Genomic DNA, 21,625 nt, shown 5'->3' with positions numbered 1-21,625 from the left:
GGTTTCCACAATCCAAAGACATGTTGCATGTTACAGGTAATTGGTGGCTCTAAATTGCTTCTGTATGTGAATGTTGGTCTGTCTGTGTTGGTACTGAGATACTGAGACTGTCCATGACATGAGTCCCTTATTTTGTCACCGTCAAAAACGTATTTATTTATTTAGTGTCCTTTCACCTCATCCCGTGAGTTCAGATCATTGCCCGCATGTTGGTTTGGCACAGTTTTTACACTGGATGCCCTTCCTGACCCAGCTCTCCCCAATTTCTACCGGGCTTGGGACCGGCAAGGCGCTGCTGGGGATATGGGGATGGGCTGCTGGGGGTTCAGTGTCTTGCCCAGGGACAATTCGACATGTTGTCGGGAAGAGCGGGGCGCAAACCTTGGACCCTATGGTCAGTAGGGGGCCACTCTACCAACTGAGCCGCTGCCGCCCCCAAAAGCCCAAATTGGCCACGATACAATGCAAGAAATAAATAAGGGTGAAAACTTACAATAAGCTGAATATTTGAAGGACTGTACTTGAGGTTATTTTTGTCAGAATGGAAAAATTATGAAGTGCTTGGAGTGATGGGAAAAGCATAGCACAGAACTCGCAGTGCTGTTTTGGAGGAGTTCACCTAGGAGGTGACATTGACGGGCCTTGGTCGGCTTCGATTGGCTGAGACACGTCGCTAACTCCCGCCTCCCGGCCCTGACGTCACCGCGGCGCTGTGTGAGTGCCGCAGAGCGCCGAGACAGAGCCGCACTGCACGCTGAATGACAAGCCCGGACGGCGCGAGGCAGCGCTCCACACACCGTGGCCCCTCATCCATCATCGCCATGGCAATTACCCCAGTGTTCTTTCCGAAGCAGGCTGCCGCCCCGTACTTTCTGAAACCGGTCCTCCCGGAGACACAGACTATAAAACACTGCAGTTGAGAGCGTCGCAGCATCAGAGTCCGGTTCTCTCTTGTCCTCCGTTAAGCGCGTGGGGAGGAGGAGGAAAAACGCCTAATGATGATAAGCGTTTCTAAGGCAGACAACTTGGACATTTGCTCGATTTTTGTTTTGTAAACCAGGACGATGCCTGTCATATGTGTGACCGCAGTGGTGAGTAGCCACAGCACATTTCCTTCAACTCCTAATTTTTTTTTTTTTTTGCTTTATTCTAAGGACTCATCCAGCAGGTTCTCCATTTAAAGGGCCAGTGCCTGTTTTTTTTTTCTTTTCCCTCCCAAACTAAACTCTAAATACAGTTGCTAAAACAGTTTAACTGTTAAACTCCTCACGAGGAACCTCTTTCTTCATGATATTTAACAAATCAGTTGGTTGCTTTGTGGGTGAGCAACACAAAAGAGTCACCAGTGGAAGGATGGAGAGAGACAGAGGGCTCAGCAGTCTATTGTTTCCCCCCCTGTGTCCACCAAACAACTGCAAATGCCAGTGAGTGGAGACTCGTCCTTTCACCACAAAGACCTGGTTTGACTTTATAGGAACTCATTTAATACAATGGGTTATTTAGCACCATTTAAATAAAATGCTTATCCAAAGTTTAAGTGCCAAAGTAACTCGAAGTGACTTGTTTCAGTGGAAAGGAACATTTAACTGTTAGTATCAGGAATAGATTGATGTTCAGGTGGTGTCACGGTGTTTATGACATGGATGTTTTAAATGTAGTTGAATCAGATGAAGCCCCTGCTCAGATATGTTTCCTTTGTCTCATCACAAAGCAAGTGGGCTTTAGGTAAAGTCAACAACCTTCTGTCTGTACGCAGGGAGTAAAGTCTGCCTGTCAGGATTGTCAGTGTCAGAAGCACTAAATCCCCGGTTTAACAATAGGTTTAAACCCATGACAGTGGGCAGTGCGAATGATCTGTCAAACAGTAATTCGTGATGAATCAGGTTAAATGTTGTAATAAATGGGCCACATACAACCTGCTCCCTCTCTGTCAGAGCCTATGGGATCCACTGTAATCATTAAAGACCTGGTATTAAAGCCTTAATGGATTGAATGTGATCGGTCTGTTTGTGTTTGTGATGAACAGCCCAAGAACATGATGCCAAATTCCCGGACACAGTGGCCACTAACTGCTCTTCCTCTCTCATCTTCATCACTTTCTCACTTTCTTTTTCTCTCAGTGGTGTATTGGCCCAGAACACTTCCCCAACCCAAAGCTGGGCCGTAATTGATGCAGTATTTTTTATTTGTTTGTCACTGTCAGTGAAGAAAAGGAACATTTAACACAGGGTGAATTGATATTTATGTTACTGACATCTGTTAGAATAATCTTGCAATAACATTAAAAACACGTAAGGATGCCAAATTTTAATAAGCTGCAATAAGCATTAATTCCAAAATATACAGTATCTACAATGTGTACAAGATACACATAATGTACATGTGGAAGTACTATAGACATAATATACAGATAGAAGTACTCTGGACTAATATATAGATGGAAGTACTATGGACCCAATGTACAGATGGAAGTACTATGGGCATAATATAAGGATGGAAGTACTATGGTCATAATATATGGATTTGAACCCTTTACTGAGTTGAAAGAAAAGCATTAAAATGTATTTAATGTATTTAATAGATGCACGTTACCTAACCACTCAGGTAATAATGGCCCCATGTACAACAACATTCTTAACCTAAATTAGCTGTTTTAGTTTAAAAGTCCCACTTTTATTCTTAACTACTTAGAAACTGTGTAGAAACCCTTTAAACCATTTTATCTTTGCTACAAGGGAAAACAGTTAACTGCATACAGTTAACATTAATAATAATAATAATAATAATAATAATAATAATAATAATAAATTAAAATCAGCAAAGTTCTTTTCATGTATTTCTCAGTATAAGGAGTCAGCTTTTATTCAAGCCATAGGTGTTGGAGCCATTTTGTACCAAAGCAAAAGAAACACCATTGGTTTCTCTAGTTACTCATGTCACACTATGGTGGATCCAACTGCCATTCACTCCATCAACACTAAACCAGTGATATCTTTCATGTTCATCATCTTTCACCTTGAAAGAAAATGCGAGGCTGACCATGCTGTGCACCACAGACTCGTTTTTAATAACTTCCATGTTTCGGCCTCCACGTGAAGCCATCGGGAACTCTGTCCAATAAATAAATGTAAATTCTTTTATGGTGCATCTTTACCTCAAGTAATAACTGCAGCTGGAGAACATGACTGGATGCATAACCACCAAACAAGCAATTTTTTTCCCCATTGGCCACTCGTGCCGAAGTAACGTAAAATCTCCCTGCAGCACTCCATAGACCTTTTTTTACAGAATATATTTCTTTCTGTGTGACAGCAGGAAAAGTGCATGTGTAAACAGTAGCACAGCTGTAAGATTATGGGCTCATCTGACTATGGAATAGTCCAACACTTCAATAACCTTAATTTCTCCTGAGCTTTCTCATTGCAACGTGCCAAAAATGGATCGTCTGCTAATTTAAGATATAATATCCGAAACACTTTATATTCTTTGAACGGCGATGACTTCAGTGACAATTCGATGCCTGTATTTAACCTATTTAATCAATTTTATCTATTGGGTTAATACATTGAACCACTTGTCATGTAAAATTCCACTATCCCAATAAAAAGCTGTATTTTAAAACCCTGAACCCATGAAAGCAGCCTTTACATGTTTTATTCACAAAGGATGAGCTCGAGTCTTCCGGGTGTTCCCTGCTTCAGTCATTAGCGATGAACACAAATAATCATCTCTGCCTATTGTTAGGGATACATTCAGCCCCACCGAGTCCAAACAGAGCCTCTTTCTCGGAGCTGAAATGAGCTGCGACCGCAGTGCAGGAAGACACGAGGACACACAGCAACAGGTGCTGCTGCGCTGCCTGGCGTGTGAATGTGAGTGTGTGTGTGCTGAGAAAAGGGGGAAGTGAAGTAGTGCATGTGTATTTTGTCTTTGTATGTGTGTGTGTGTGTGTTTGTAATTAGGCGCTAGTTTAATTGGTTAGTAATTACAGCTCATTGCCACACACACACACACACACAAAAATCCTGCACACAAGTGTTCGTATGCACACGCCTCATTATGCAACACACGTGTTCCAACAAACAAACAAACACACAGACAATAGCTTTATTGTTTTCTATCATGACCTATGCACCGTTAGCAAAGTCACTCTTGGAAACAAAAACCTGTAGACTTTTTGAAAGCATACAACACTGATCCACCTTAAAAACCGTCTCACGCTTCAGTCTGCTTCCTTCTCTGCGGTTAAGTTTGCTGCTAGGTATTAATCACAAGTCTTATCATAGGATGCGACTGAGTTCAGGTCATGCAGCGGTGTTGCGATGCCTTCAAGTCATACATCTTGCATCTCCTGACACGGACTGGTTATATGTGGTGGCAAGCAGCCTGTCTGACCACATGCATGTTAAGTCCTCATTTTAAGACCTGGTTAAGACATCCAATGAGACTTAAAGATGTTTCTGCTTGAGGTACATATCACGTTTCAGGTGTGAGGGTTTCATGTTGTAGTTATGAGGGCTAGGTACAGAATGTCTCCAGTCATAAACTTGGATATTTTGGTAGTGCAGCTTCATAAGACTAGAGGACTGGCAAGAGACAGCTTACTCCCCAGTATGCATCAGTGTCCACAAATTCTGGATACTGCATTTACCATCATATGAATAGATAACATGTCTCCCTCCCTTGACTTAGATGTCTCAGTAGACATTAAGCAAACAACTCTTAAGCTGAAATCAGTCAGAAAACCCTCTAACTTTATTTACGATTTATAGTTATGACTTTTTTACGTAACACTATACAAACTACACTGGTGGGTCAGGTGAGCACCTTGCATGGCAGCCACTGCCATCGGTTAGTGAGTGTGTGAGTGTGTGTGTGTGTGTGAACGGGTGGGTCCCGAGCCCGGATGAAAGGGGAGGGTTGGGGCAGGTAGGGCATGCTGGCATAAAAACTCATGACAAATCCACGTGCGACCCCTGAAGGAAGAAGCCTAAAGCCGCGATCTATATGTCCAGAGTCAAAACGTACGGGGTTTTTAGGTGTGCGGTTGTGTGTGTGTTGTGGGTGGGGGTGCTCAGTAGGCATCTGGCTCTGCAGTGGTGCAGTGCTGCCACTCTGCTGCTTATATGATGTAAACAAGAGCTGTCTGACTGATGACTCCACCCTCAGATCTCTCCTTTCACATTCTGTCCTTTAACTCCTCGTGAGGCACTGAGCTATCAGCTGAAATCCCCCCCCCCCCCGTCTTCCTCTCCGCCAGAAGCCGAAGCAAAATAAAATTCTCAGGGATCGACTGAGGGATACACGGAGCATCTACTCACATATAAATCATCAGCAATTTTGTTTGTTTCAAACTAGAGAAAAGTAAAGCCAATCATTTTGGTTGAGGGTTGGAAATATCATACAAATAGTTGGAAATGTGTCTGGCTGTCTGATTGGCTGAATGGCACCAAGCAGAGGATGTGGTCTAATGGAGTGTGGCAAAGCTGGCATCCAGGAAGCAGCAGCACTGAAAATTGATTGATCTGCAATAGGTGGCTGTGTTGGGGCTCCAGACAGTTTCTGTCCAGAGTATATGTATGTGTGTTTGCGTGTGCAAGCAGCAATGCAGTAACAATATACCAGCACTGCACTTTGCTTCCTTTTCTACCTTTTGTGCCTTTTGTTGACCTTCTCTTCAAAATGGGCAACGAGGGGACATAAGACAAGTGGCTTGTGTCTGTTCGATGCTTCCATTGATTGTGAGACTCAGAAGACACAGCTACAGACACACACCCTGATCAAATGTGAGCATCTGTTTTGCTGCCATTAGTTTATTGCACTCCGACCATTATTTGCCAGATGGCAGCCGGTGCAGTAATTTTGCACCATACATACAGATAGAGCTTGGTTGGCTGAATATAATCCCACTGATCTTTATCACAAGTCAAGAGAAAGAACTTTAAAGTATACCTGACTTGCTTTCCATGGCTTTAGTTTAGGGTGTGTATGTACATTAATGGATTTAAACTTCCCTCTGACTTCCCTACATTAGAAAAACATTTCCAGATGACATCACCTGGAGGATGTAAGATGATCGAACTGATGTCATATGGAGTCAGATGGAGAAGGACAGTTTAACAAATCGGTCAAAAGTCAGACGAACGTTTAATGGCATTCATTTACTTTCACTACCCAAACAAGAAATAAAAGGAGCAAGTCAAATATCAGTGAAGACTTCTTTAATTACTGTGCATGTTTTTTCATAACTACTATAATTTGAGTCAAAGCTTTAAAGAGGAAACATATATGTATTTAACGTTTTCAGTATTGAGTTAATGTACTTGAACCACCTGTGCACACGGTGTATCATATTTTGCCGTGTATGTGGCTGTGTAGCTGCAGACTGCTCAGAGTGGCCACATTATTAGGAACACCAGTATTAACGTAGTGGCTGATCAGCGTATGTGGAGATGTAGAGTGGTAACTGCTCATTAAGCAAATTTAAACCTGTGTTCAATATTTTGTTGTTCTTCTTAATAACTGCCACCTTTGTCTTGTCCATTTAGTGAATTTTCAGACTCGACAAAAGTGTATAGTTTAACGTTTATGTGAAATATTACTGCTTTAGTAATGAGTAGCATTAGCTGTAAATACATGCGTATAGTATTTAACATTTGTTGAGCACCTGCTGAGTCGTTGGTGGAATAGTTTGGCTGATATCTCTATCATATGAAATGCTGTATGGACTTTACTAAAATTAATGGTTTGTCGTTTTTAAGAAATGCTGCATTTCATGAAAATATAATGTCATTTCTTCGTCGTGTATCGCGGGAGTCAGGTAACCTAAGTTGACATCTGCTCTAATGCATGTGCTCTGATACAAACTGACACAAGCAGATGCGTGTTTCAGGCTTAAAAGTCCTCAGCAGAAGGATCGATTTCCATTATTATGTTTGGCCTGGTATGTTGTAATGAGTGTGTGCTTGCTCCAGACAAAACAAAAATGGGTCCTGGCATGAAAAAACACGAGCATCAGAGAGTTTGTGTTTAATACAAAGCGTACCTTCCCTTCCACGGCCTCACATTAAATAGTTGGTGATACACTTAAATTACGGTAATGTTCAGAGCATGCTGTTTCAATAATGAAATTCTACAAACGAGCAGAAAGAGCTACGGGGCGGTGAGGGTGGGGGGGGGCATTCATTGTCCTAAAACAAGCAGAATGCTCCCATTTACTGCTGCATGTGCTTCCTACTATTCACTTTGAACATTGATGTGAATGAATGCATTGATGTTGGTGACGCAACAGAGTTATGAGCAGCATGTCCAGAACATGCTCTGATGTTTATGGATGAGGTTTTGGGAGTGAACACAAAGGGAGAATGCGTGGTGTCGGGAAAGAACAATGGAGTCTTGCAGGAATGAACGACTTGATTCTGATTAGCGCTCATGTTAAAATGAGTTTGTACTTGTTTGATTGTTTCATTAAGAGATGTTTGTGGGACATTTCTACTGCTGTAACTTAACAAGTATAAAAAACCCTCTCTTATCCCAATTTTCTCTGTAGGTGGTTACTTTTAGATTGAAGACATTACAGATTACGAAAATCCATCAAAATCCATGAAACATTTTACATTTTAGAACATCTCCATTACTTCCTTGATGCACTGGTACCACTCTGATGTGAAACAATTAAAGCTTTTTGTTCAGTGGAAGCTTTGGATCAGAGGTAACAAACAGTCACATGCGTCAGGAACAACTGCTCCCCTCCAGCCACCCACCCGCCCACCGACAAGCATGACTTCAAACCCGTGAACCAGCCAGGAAGCATTCATCCTGTCTTCTTCTCCATTTGGTAGAAAGTATTTAAAGGAGCAACAGTTCCTCAGTATTCACCCCTTTTCACATCATCGAATCATGATAAATAAATTCATACCTTTGCTACTGTTGTGCTGATATTCCTGTTTTTATCATCATTGTGGGTGACGCTAATGTGTTGCTCACACTACAGCTGTCCTTTGTGCAGACATGGTGTATGATGAACGGGTGGACAAAACATAGGCTCCATGAGATTTTGTTTCAGACAGTCAATTGTTTTCAACATAGAAAAACTTTCTGGATCACTACTTCGATCCCAATACTCCAGAGGAATAATTGAAGTTTTCATTCTTGGTAGCAATTGTAGCATTGATCATTTTTAGACCAATGATTAGCCATTCAGTCGTTTACCTGTACAATGTACTTGTCAGATCCACTAAAACACTAGTAATAACAGTATAATTATTAGCAAAACAAAAACCTCAACTTAATATCACTGTGTGTAGAATTTCAACTTAAAACTTTGGCACCAACTAGTGGTAGCATCAAACAGTACTGAAGTGCCTTTCTATACGTGCACTGAATGGAAACAAAAAGTACATAAATAAACTGAATCTGGTTCTAAATTCACAGACATTAGTTTTTGTACTGTGAACTTGGTGGAATAACACCTTTCTTAAAAGATATGTGGGGAAGGTTTGTTGGGATTCCCGTCTCTATAGCTTAGGCAGCTTTTGCTCTAATGTTTCTATACCAATAAAAATCCAAATCATTTCCGAATTCTCCATTTTATTGTTTGAAACACGGAACAGAGACATCTATTGTAAATGATTTATCATGTTGTTTTATCAAGACCATCCAAATTCTAGGGCAGGCCATCCTTAACACAGGAAGTCCACACATGCTGTCTTTAAAGTAATGTAAATCCAAAACACGAGGAATAAAGAAGTGAAATCCATGATTTCAAATGTGCCTCAGTAACTAGTAGAGTGTTGTCACTCGTCTGACATTCTAGATGAGTCCTCTGACCCTTAGACTGCCTGTCATGCTGATACTGATATGCTGAGATTGTGTGTGAGTGTACTCAGACATGTGTGGCTCATTCCCCTAAATCCAGTGAGCTGTCAACTTCCCAGCAGAGGGGAGAGGGGGAACCCGGAAAAAAAAAAAAAAACTGCGTCATATGTATTCTCAGATGTGGTTTTGGACTTATTGGTCTAAATCAAAGAGGGGCTGGATGAGAGAGGGGAATGAGTAAATGAAATGATGTCAGAAAAACTGCCATTAGGCCGCATTTGTCTGGGTGTGTAGTGCGTTCTTACTGCTCGTCTGGACACACGTCTAGACTTAATGACTTTTTTAGTTTTGCGTATCTTAACCAAACCCAACATCAGAAACCTGTTAGGAGGCAACAGGAGTCAGTAAAGTTGTGATAGGATGCTTGCGGTCCATCTGTTTCAGTCTGTTGCACTATTCAGCCAGGTGTCTGTCTGTCTGTCTGTCTGTCTGTCTGTCTGTCTGTCTGTCTGTCCATCTGTTTGTCCATTCTTCCATCCGTCTGAACAGACCAAAACGAAAATACAACGTCAGCTACTCCACATCACATGACCTACTGGTTTTAATCCCCTCTTGACGGTTTCTCCACTGCTACCATAGGTTCACATTTCCAATAATGTGCTTAACAGTTTATACCAGATAACTGAAGGCTAGTGTACTTAGAAATTTGATGCTCATGTTCTTCAGAGGATAAACCTCATCAAACCAACATCCTGCTTATTCTGTCTTTAACAAACACATATTTTAGATTTGTTTTTTTTAACTGTTACATTCTCTTCTCCTCTTAGCTCTTATACACAGTGGTGGTTGACATCTCAGCCCGGGATTTGACCACAACCAGCCCAGCAGACCAGCCCGTCCTCTCACTCCGCCACTATCAGCACACAGACCCCATCTCGGGCATCCAGCTGCTCTGCGACAAGTGCCCGGCGGGCACCTATGTGTCCATCCAGTGCTCCCCAACAGCTGTGAGGGAGTGTAGCCCGTGTCCTGAGGGCACCTTCACAAGGGGCGAGAACGGGGTTCAGCAATGCCATCGATGCCGGGCCCCTTGTCCCACAGGCCTTATCGAAAAAGCACCCTGCACGGCCACCCAGGACCGCATTTGCACTTGTCCACCCAACAACTTCTTTTCAATAAATGTGGGCACATGGTGTAAGCCCCACTCACTGTGCCCCCCCGGGACGAGGGTGAAAAAGCGGGGAACAGAAACGGAGGATGTGCTCTGTAAGCCATGCACCAAGGGGACTTTTTCAAATGAGAAATTGAGCGCAACAAAATGCCGTACCCACACGAACTGTGAAGCTCAGGGGCTGGTGCTGCTCACACCGGGGACTAGAGTGACAGATAATGTCTGTGGACCCCTTCCTACAACCCTGTACTCTTCCTCATCTTTGTCTGTCTCTGCAACCACCTCAGTGGGGCCTGCACAGGCTGTGCTTGTGAAGGAACCTGTAACTTCTCCATTATCACCTCTGATTGTACTTGCACGTGAAGGTGAGAGCATTGGCATTTTACTATAACGTGCATTAACTCTCAATAAGTTCGTCCTGACACCGTCATGAGCTGTGCTTGCTCCCGAAATGTGTTAATTAAGCCAACCAGCCCTCACTAAAGTGAGTGGACCAGTTTGCTTATTTCGTTGAGAAGAAACTACTCTTAACTATATGTCATGATCATGTTCTTCATTGTCGTCTCCAACATAATTTAAACATGTTTTTTCCTGTGCGAATTCCCAAAGGCAAGGGCATCCGTAGGCATGGAAACTAACTGGTCTCAGCTCCCTATGTCAGGAATGTTAGTATTTGTGGTCAAGAGGCGTTATGGGTAATGCTGTCTTCCTCACTGACCATCCTTTTCCACTGCTCCCTTCATCACTCCTCAATTTAGACCAGGGAATGCGATAAATCTTCCCTTTTCATTCCGTCTTCCTGTTCTCTGTCCCCCTCTTTCACTTGTCAATTTTCGGACTGTTTTTATGCTGGTCTCATACGCATCTCTCGGAATCACCCATCCATAACAAGCGTGCCCCTCTTCTCCTCACCGACGCCCACAAATCTGTCACAGCCGCTTGTGCAGGCATTGGATCGATGGCTCCTCAGTCAGTGTGTTTGATCCGGTCTGTGCTGGATATTGGGGCTGGTTGAATGTGGGGATTTACATGCTAATGCCAGTTATTTGCCCCCTATCTCTTACTGTCAGTGGAGACGAGGTCACGAATTGTAGTGTCATTGTAAAACCACATCACAAATCTCTTATCATAATATTATTGTATTATATTATTAAAATTAGAAGTAGCATTTTAATGAACAGAAATACCAGTTCTGCACAATCGGGTTACGTTAACTGGTGTGTTTATTTTAAAACAAGTCCTAATTCGGGGATTAGACCTGCACCTGTCCACATGCCTGTTGAGAGGATGAGAGGAATTACCATGCATCCAGGTGACAATCCAAAAAAGAATACGGTCCATTAATGATCTAGTGTCACTACACAACATCAGTTTGTTCTCCCCTGGCTTGTGTAGGTTTCCCTTTACAGTCCAAAGATACGCATGTTAGGTTAATTAGTGACTAAATTCCCCGTAGGTGTGAGGGGTTGTCTGTCTGTTTTTGTCCCTCAGTGTTGGCCAAGATACGCATTACAAGGTACTTGGGTACTTTCAGATGACCAATCTGCTCATTGATACAGTCATACTGTGGTCACATAAATTAGCTTTCTGTCCAATTTTACACTGTATTAAGTTATGTACAATTAGTAAAAAGCTGGTGAGAGTCATTAAAGATATTCGATTTGTTTGCCTAGAGGGCATTTGGGACATAAACATCATTGTATTGGCATGTGTAGACTAATTTAATATCACTTTATCCATCCATACGTCTATCTATACGTCACTCCCCTCTCACTTGAGGTTTTTCCCTGTTGCTGTTCTCATGTGGTTTAAGTCACTGATGCTCACCTACAAAGTGACACTGACCTGTCTAAACTCCTTCATTCAGCTTTATAATTTAGTATCATTAACAGCTTATCTGGTATAGTTTTGCAGGGTCCTTGTGTGAGAAACAGGGCCTGTAGTCTGTCTCACAGGCCAACCCAGAGACACATACACAGACAACCATTCACACCTACAGGCAATTTAGAGTCAGCGGTTAACCTGACGTACTTGTCCTTGGAGTGTGAGAGGAAACTGGAGTACCCAGAGGAAGCCTACACATTATTCTTTCGCATTAATTAAAGTGTTAGGATTCCCTCCTGTGGTGCCTTCTGCTTTCATTGTCTGGGATAAAGGGATCTCTTAATTCCCGCTCTCTCTGTTCTCTCGTCTCTATCAACAGGTAGAGAACATTTTGTCCCACAGCTCTTGTACACTATCTTGTCTTATTTCTTCTTCTGTCTTTGTCTCCATCAATCTCTTGGTCTCTCATCACAGGTGCCTACAGCCAGTCAGCAGCCATTCAGCTGAAGGACATGGAAGATGGTCCTCCAGAGCGGCCACTTCTTAGTAGGCTTCGTAGTCCCAGCCCATGGACTCCAGCACCCCCAGCTCAAACTCAGCTAATGAATTGTGATCAACAGCAGTCACAACTTAATTCTGACCCAGTGCTAGGGCCAAACCAGCAGACAGATGTCGTCAGACCTGAGACAGGTATCGGCAAGGTAGCAGGGCAAGGAAGTGGAGTTAGGGTGTCCAGTTACTACAGGCCCACTCGCAGGGGGTCCCCAAGGCCAAGCACTCATAACAACTTTGACATCAATGAGCACCTTCCCTGGATGATTGTGCTGCTGCTCCTGCTGGTGCTGGTGGTTATCGTGGTGTGTAGCGTGAAGCGGAGCTCTCGGGTGCTGAAGAAGGGCCCCATGCAGGACCCCAGCAGCATCATGGAGAAGGCAATTCAGAAGAAACCATCTGCACCTCCAGCACAGATCAAAGAGAAGTGGATCTACTACTCCAATGCACAGGGTAGGTTTGATTTCACCATTTACACCATTGTGACGTCCTCAGAAGAGAAAGAGTTTTAATCACATGGTATTTGCACAGTCTCAAGGCTGGTGACACTACATCCCTTACATCACGAGCTAAAACAACAGGTCGTGGACACTGGTGGTCCCTCTCTGGTTTAATGAAATGTAGAAGTTCTGCTCCATAGCTGCCTAGAACCATCTGTTGATATCCGATCCAATCAATTCTTCCCCACAGCACATGGTTGCGACTTTATGGTAGTGCCAACCTGGTGTCACTATCCGATCCACACACACACACACACACACACACACACACACACACACACACACACACACACACACACACACACACACACACACACACACTCAGGTTGCCTTACTGCTTTCAGTTCTCCCATTTCATCTCATCGTCTCCCTCTTTCCTCTTTTTTTTTCGGATTTACTTCAATTTTCTCAGCCTCTCTTTGTCACTTCAACTACTCAACTCTCTTGTTTTTCGCCCGTACTCATGTGTCATCATGTGTCTCTATCCTTTCTCTTTCATTTAACTGTGCTGCTTTTTTACATCTTCGTTTTCTTGTCAAACTCTCCCCATTTGTCTGCCTGGCATTTCTTTCTCCGTCCCTTTAATCTTTTTTTAATCTTTATTTTCGTTTGATTCGTCATGCCTCACCCTAGTCTTAGCACTGCTCCCATCCCCAGGCACTTCTCTTTATCCCCATCTGACGACACTGTAGCTATCAACAAGTACAGAACATTTTGCCCCGCGGCTGAGCTCTCGATTTCACAGGACAAGAGAGAAAGGGTCCCAAACTCAGGGGACACCCTCTGTGGGAGAGACATTAGACTCTCCACTTGAGTTTGCCTGTGTGTGTGTGTGTGTGTGTGTTCTGTGATAAAGCTGAGCTCCTCGCCACCCTCTCAGTGCTCTCTTAGTGACTGACCACAGGGAACTGGAATAATCTGGTTTCAGCTGCATTAGGGTTGTTTGGTTGGCAAGACACATTAGTGGGTCAATCAGTAACCGGGCAACAAAGAGATATAGAGAGAGAAGGAAATGGAGACAGAAAGTGGGGAGATATAGAATGTGATGTGCACGTCCAGGCATGTATTTGACCTGATACTCGAAAGACAGGTACAAACATTGTGATGCAAGTAGATTTTAAAGAGTGCAAATTGTCTTTTGATGTATTTTAGCTGTTGTGATAATATATGTTCCAAACAGTGAGTTTAATCTACGTCTGTAGCTAAAGAAAGCACAAGAAAATCTCACAGTCCTATGTAATGTATGAAAGCTGTCAGTCCATTTATAGATTGCCGGTGGACAAAATGTCCTTAAATCCGCACTGATGTATACAGTATATTAACATTTATAACTGATCAAATACAGGATTTTGCCTTTGCAGCAGTTTGGTTAATCATAGCAGCCTCCAATGCAAAACCTACTGAAACATTACCAAACGCACTCATATGTTTCTGTGTATAGGTATCAAAAATTACTGCTATGTATGTACTGTTATGTATGAAAGCAGTGGCAAACTGTTTTGCACAGCATCATTTTTAGCAGAAAAGTGTTTGTCAGCCTTTGAGAAACACTTTCCTACTGCAAAAACACACCTGGAGAACAAGAGAAATGACAGAGGCTGCTGCACGCAGATCTAAGAAAAAGTCAAGGTAAGTTGCATCAAATGAGCTATTTGTACACCTTGTTCCTGCTCTCGTTTGATTGCAGGCCACGACTTACAGCAAATTTACTGTGTACTTACAGTAACAACTGTGTACCAAAAATAAAAAAATAAAAAAAAAGTCCAAACACAGTCCAAAGATATGCATGTTTTTAGAAAATCTCCCACGAATTTTGGCATTTTAGGCCAAAGCAACCATCCATAAATCCCCGCATTAATGGAGACCAAAGTAAGATTAAGATCAAGATGAACTTTGTCCCAATCAGTGACAGTCAGTGATCTTTGAGAGGCTCCACCAATCACATGTACTACATACAATAACCAGTACAGTTAACAGAAAACAACAACAACAACAGCAGCAACATAATAAACAAGTTTTTTTTTTTTTTTTTTTACTATTTAGAGTAAAAAAACTGGTGATGAATGATTTCTTGTAGATGTTTTTACGGGCCAATGGGACTTTGTAACGCCTTCCTGATGGCAGCAGTGTGAAGGAACTATGTAGGGGATGCGAGGGGTCCTTAAAAATCCGGGTTGCTTTCTTCTCCACCGATCGGCTATAAAGTTCAGATAGAGAAGTCTGTAGTGATCCAGTTATCTTGCTGGCCTGATTATTTATGCGTAAACGTTTATTTCTGTGTTTAATGCTAAGATGCTATTCGATGAGTGACCTGTAAACCAAGCTTAAGATGTCCTTGCTGACTTGAAAGACCCTTAGGTTCCTCAGTGGGTGGAGGCACTGTTGGGCTTTTTTGTACACTGAGTCAGCCCTGAGGCAGTCCTGTGTTTAAAACCAATGTACTGGATTTAAAAGCATTAAAACCCACATGTTGGGGCCTGTCCTGTAAGAACTCCTCTATTCATAAAATCAATGTGGATTGTACATGAAGATTGGAGAGACTTTTCCTCCGCTGTTAAAAGGGGAGGAAAAGTCCATAAATAAAATTCTGGTATATGGATATACAGAATCCAGCTGTTTGGTAACAGCATCTAGAAGTCTAGAAGAGAGACATGCGTCCTCTACACCACGCCCTGCCTTATAGGCAAACTGAAGAGGGTCCAATTTGTCTTGCAGCATATTTGTCAGCTGCTGACACACTACTCTTTCCATACATTTGCAGAGCACCGATGTCAAAGCAACTGGTCTATAGTCGTGGAAGTCCTTAGGAAGTGTCTTCTTAGGGATTGGAATTATTATGGATTCCACTTCGACTGTTTTGGTACACAGCTGGAATCCAAAAGGTGCTGAAAAAGCCTGGGAAGAACCCCACCCAGCTGAGCGGAGCATTCTTTAAGCACTCTTCCTCTGAGCCCTTCTGGTCCTGCTGCCTTGTTGGGGTTAACTTTACCTAAGATGGATGTGACAGGTTGTTTGCAGATAGTGAGGGCTTGGATGGAGGAGTTACAGAGGCCCACGTATGAGGTCTGCTTTGGCTATTGTACCTGGTGAAGTAATTATAACTGCTCTGTGAAGGAGGCAGGATCTGGGCAGTCAGCCACTGCAACTTTGGAGGCTCAACCCATCATAATGTTTAACCCCTGCCATGCCTCCCTCAAATTACCTGATGTTAATTTCAGCTCCACCCTGTTCTTAAAATGAACCTTAGCCAATTTGGGCTTTCTCCAGTTCCCTCACCCTTAATTTGTCCCCTAATAGAAAGGCCGTTTCCTTTTGAATCAAGCAAGTTTTTATACAGCTGAAAAAAAAAAACTGTCATTGATGGGTTATGTGTGCTGGATACGATGTAGGCAGTTTGTCAGAAACCGTATTAGGGAGGAGGACAAAATACTGGCACGATTACCAAAGGTACAAGTACTAATCGAGACTCGGGCATAGACACACAAACTAAGAAATGGAATAAGGACTGAGTTGGCAAACTGAAGAACCGGAAAAGGAAATTAACATAACTCAAAGGGTGAAGCTCAAACTTAAATAGGAGCATAGACAAACCATAGGGACAGTGAAACTAACGAATGTGGACCTTAATACTAACACAGGAAATTAGGGATTAAACATGAACCAGGGCTATACAAAACTAAGAATCTGAATAGGAGAACCAAACATAAAACTATCAACGATGAGGCAAATAAACCAAGGAGTGAATGAGTCAGATTATGAGAACTGAAACCAGAATACCGGGATAATACAAAAACTGAAGAGTCTATGTAACATCAATGTCAGAATATTTACTAGGGGAACATACACAAGAAAACAAGGAATACCCATAAACAGAAAGTGAGCACACAGAAAACAACTAAGACATAGAATGAAAATCAAACCAAACCTCAGACAAAATAAACCAGTAACAGAGTCTATGGGCAGACAAAGATAACAGGGAGGAATGACCAGGATCTGACGGAGGGGAGAGCTGAGTCTAAATATTCAGGGGAACGGTGTAAACAATAATGCTCGATTATGAGTAATGAAGCTGGAGGAGTGAACTGAGAACAGGAACTGGAAAAAAGGGGCTGCAAATTAAAAGTATAGAACAGGAAGTAGCGTTAAAGGGCCGGATCAGGACACAGTTGAGCAATAGGCAAAAAGCAATTGCTTGCTAAAGTTTGTCAGGATATATTTTTTTAAGGTGATGATATGTCTGTTGTGTTAGCAGTTTGTTCTGCTGCCCTCACATTGGCCAATAAATAGGTGAGAATTAATTTAATGGTGCTTAAATGAGCATTTGCTTTATGTCAGATGGATTTCAGTTCAACTTCAATCTCCCGAAAATGGCCAAAACCTGATGCGATGCAAATAACCAAGGTATTGAAACCATTAGGAGAATAATTGGCAGCATCTTACAGCCCCGCACTGCAGATAAGATTCTACAGGAAATGGTCTGGATTGTGTTACAGCCAGTGTGAACACTAGTGGCCTCTAAACTGTATAAACAGGTCATTTGTCACTGCTTACAGTTGAGGTTTCGATAGGAACAGAAACTGCATGGTCAGTGTTACCACCATTAACCCCAAACCACCATTTACTGGAGGTGGAAGATGGGATTTAAACCCACACACACACACATACAGGTGACACAGTATGAGCTCACTGTTCCTTCACACAAGAACTGATATTGTGAATATTAAGTGCATGGGTGTTCTCGTGGGATGAGTGATCCTGAGCCCATGTGTGTTCATTTATGTGGACATGTATGTATGCACACACAACCCAAACAGCTATTTTACACCGCTATTTATTCTCTGGAACATAAAACCAAACCGCTTCTTATTCCTTCTGAGGTGCGTGGCTGGCTCCCCATGAAGGTTGTAATGCCCCTTTACTAGAACAGTTAAAACTCTTGTGCAATAAAGGAAAAAGAAAGGGAAACGTCAGAGCACAGATCACACACAGTACTTGGCTTTTACTCAGAGCTGGTCAGGAAGTAGTAAAAACTGCTACTCCTCCACAGCAAGACTGAATGGGGGCTTTCCAGGGCTGTGGGCCAGATTTTTCTTGCACAGGATTTGAAAGGCTTACTTTGTTTATTCTGTAACAAGGATGCAGCAGTCCAAAAAAAACAAGGAATGACAAAAATGTTGAGAACATTTTAGCTTACAGTGAGGTAACCCTGCTGTTATAGTCCTTCAATTCTATTCAACTATATTAAAAAGTAATGTAAATATAAAGTGAACTTAAAACCCTCCAGGAATTTGCAATGCTGTGATCCCAAAAAGCTAATTCAAACAAATCCCTGTAAATTCTGAATGATCTTGCAAAAGTCATTGCAACGTCAACAATATTGAAAACCTGTTGCAAATCAGCCATCTTAGGCTGCAACGATCACAAGAAGGTCGGCAAAATCCTAGAGGTAGTGGAATTTGATCAGTTCTCGGTCTAAAAGAGACCAGATTAACTCCATAGGAGATCCAAGGTGAATCAACAACCAAATCCCACTGAGAACATTGGTAATTTAAACATCAGCCTGGGAATGCTGTTTTGTTTTTTCAGCACATTGTGGAATTACTTACTCTATGTGCTAAGATAGTTATAAAAAACCTTTAAAGAACACACTTTCCCATGAGCCCTGGGTGTTTGCAGTCTAAATGTCACAGTTTGACAGAAGAGGCTTCTCCAGGAGCAGGTAGTTCGAGGGCCCACTTTGCTGCACTTACAATTTTCTTATATCGAAGCTGTGGTCATAGTGTTTCAGTCTCTTGGATCTTCCTCAGTCATCTGAGGAAAACATTATATCCTTCCAACTATTTATCGAAACGCCATTCACATTTTCCCAATCAGAAAAAACATCAGATCAGTGACCAGGATCCCCTTGAACATCCCCATCTTCACATTTCAGAATTAATTAACTTTCTTCAAATCAAACCACAAACCACAAATCAAAGAGAGCTCATTGGGGGATCGCATTAAATTTCCTATGCTAATGGAACAGAGGCTGACCTTAGTGTGATGTAACGATGTTGGCTGTCTATTGGGTTACTTATTGGTTGCTTTTTAAAAATCTCGAATTTCACATTGGCCTTCTAATACTTTCATTCACACAATGATATTTAAAGGTCAACGCACAATGGTGAAGTACAAAAACCACCCAAAATGCCAAGCTTACTGCCAAGGCATTGAGATATTAAGTTGCCCTAGTTTCTGGCATCAATGCGCGTTGATGCTCGAGTAAAGCAGCCCCTGCTGCAGTATCTTTATTTATTATTTTTATTAAATAAAAAGCAGCTTTGGAAGTCTTAACGGTACAAAATGTATCCGAAATCTTATGGTATACTTTAGCAAATGTGCAGTAGTAATGGAGAGTGTAGTTAATGGGCATAAACATGGAAAAACTGAATTATATTCCGAGCACAATAGATAGAGGCAGGTTGCGCTTGTGTAATCACAAGCCATATTATTTACAACATATATTTCCAAAGTAAGATGCAGAGTGTAAAGGAAAACATGAAGGAAAACAACATTCTACCTGCCCACCATCCTCCCTCATTAAACATCCGCAAGTTAATAATGCCAAGTTCCACATCCAAGCCCAGCAGGGAGCCACGAGTTGGAATATACTGTGCAGTGCGGTACCAGGGTGGGCCAGGGTAGCCTGGTGTCAGTTCAGCCTCCGATATTGGTGGGTTGTTGGTTGGAGGTATACTGCGCCTGTTGTGCACACGTTTCGCCAATTTAAGCTTGTGTGCTGGAATCAAACGGAGACCACTATGGGATGTTATTACGAGAAAGGTATTTGTGAAGATGCTGACACACACGGCACCCTGCTTTTCATCACGTTATACGCAGCAACAGGCTGCATTCTTCTCCTAGTAGCATTACCAGACTGGAGAATAAGAATGGTAAGATCAGTTTCCCAGAAAAAATAAATTGCCCCCTTTAGATTAGTGAGTGAGTCAACACTTATTACCCTAAATAAAAGGGCTTCTGGGGGTTTCAGTCACGAGTGAGGGCAAGATGGTACAAGTGATTAACATACTCAACAACAATACTGACACTGGAATCGCAGTGGTGATAAGGGAGCTGAGCCCCAACGAAGAACCTATCCATTTACCGATCAGTTTACAGTGCATTCCAGCCCTCACCTGTATTCTTAGGCTTATGGCAATGGCAGAACAAATGCAATTGTGGAAAGGAGTTGCTAAAATTAGTTTCTTTAATAGGGTGGTTTAACCTCAGAGACCCTTGAAGACAGCATGACAAGCTCAGACATCTGGAAAGAGTTCCAAATACAATCAGCTCCTTTTGTGCCAGAAGGATCCACTTGAAGTGGTTGTGGCATCTGAGTAGGATGACTCCTTGATTCCTCCCTTTAGAGGTTTTAGAGAGATGCTAGAATACTCTCAGAACACAAGGAATTAAATGTCCTGTCCGGGAAGTCCGCAAGTTCCTTCAAGAAGAGGCTGCCTCCATTAGTCTATTATTGGGAACCCAAAGGCTCATCTGTAGCAACACCCTCACATCCCACAATGTTAGGTATTGTAATGATGCTTCAAATATTGACATTTACCCTTTGATGTCTTTGGTTTTGTGTGGGTAAGTACTGTGTCATATTATTGTGCCATCTAACCACCCTGACCACCTCCTTATGCGTCATACCGATGCAGTTGGGTACCTTCGGTGTCAAGATGGAACACCGAAGGACTGGACAAAGCGGTTGTTTTTGTCACCTTGGGAATGATAACATCCTGGCTGTAGTTGTTGAGAAGCTAAGGACCATTTTCAGGGAAGGGATTATAGAATAACTGATGCTCCTTCCTCCTGAAAGGACCCAATTGTAGGTGTTTTAGACTGATCTGAATAATGCTTCCTGCCTGCATCTCTCATTTTGGGTGATTTTCAAATATGTCCAAGTGGGAGGGCCCAGAGGCCAATGAGTGAACTCTCCAAGCTGGAAAATGTGCCTAAAACAAAAACACCTGAGCTGCCTTACTTACCTGACTACCACCGTGGTATCTGGATGCCCACCCACCTAATTTAACCCCGCTGACTTTACACTTGGGTTTTTGTCCCCCAAAGTTGTCAGTACAACAGTTGTACAAGTGAAGTGAGAAGATAAACTGTCTCCTAAACCAGCTAGTCAGCACCAAGTTGCAGAGAATGTAGTTTTCCTCGTAGCAAACACCCACTTATTTGTATTTGCTGCAAGAATGTGAACATAGCAAGCTGTTGCTAATTACAGAGAGGTAAATGGCATCGCACATTTGGTGGGGTGGCTGTAGATCAGTTGGTATAGCAGTCATCCATGGACCACACGGTCAGTGGTTTGATCCCCGGTCCCCGCTTTAAAGTGTCTCTGGGCAAGACACTGAACCCCCAACAGCCAATTCCTATGTCATTGCACATACAGTGAAGAGATTTCTTTTTCCATAGCAGCAATGACTGACATAAGAAGGACAGTTGTGGAGTTGCTGATAAAGTCAACAGGACTAAATATATGTATGTGGAGTTTTACAGACATGCTTTAGTTTAGTTCACTTTATTCTCTGTGTAATCTCATAATTTCAATGAGACTTTCATTTAAAGATAAATAGCAACAAAGCACAATCTTTCTGGTGCTTGCTTTTTACTAAAGCTATTACCAGCTCTGTTCTCATCACTGTAGCGTGTTCATCTTCACCACAGCACCCTAACAAAACTAATGACATAGTCAGCAGCCTTAGCTTTGTGT

At 42.4% G+C, this 21,625-nt stretch overlaps 1 protein-coding gene across 2 annotated transcripts in view; it reads left to right on the top strand.

Moving 5' to 3' along the window:
- The first annotated feature begins 715 nt into the window (after positions 1-715).
- The window catches only part of tnfrsf21 (tumor necrosis factor receptor superfamily, member 21), a 37,874-nt gene continuing 16,964 nt past the window's right edge, over positions 716-21,625 (top strand). Inside the window, exons 1-3 of one of the 2 annotated variants that reach the window (XM_067481955.1) lie at positions 716-1,091; positions 9,645-10,353; positions 12,287-12,817. In XM_067481955.1, coding sequence (XP_067338056.1) covers positions 1,065-1,091; positions 9,645-10,353; positions 12,287-12,817 — 1,267 coding nt within the window. In that variant the 5' untranslated portion in view covers positions 716-1,064. The other variant, XM_067481956.1, reaches the window with a different exon arrangement.

This window comes from Channa argus, chromosome 17, assembly GCF_033026475.1.
Source record: "Channa argus isolate prfri chromosome 17, Channa argus male v1.0, whole genome shotgun sequence".
Classification (NCBI taxonomy): Eukaryota; Metazoa; Chordata; class Actinopteri; order Anabantiformes; family Channidae; genus Channa; species Channa argus.
This window is presented reverse-complemented; position numbering and strand designations above follow the sequence as displayed.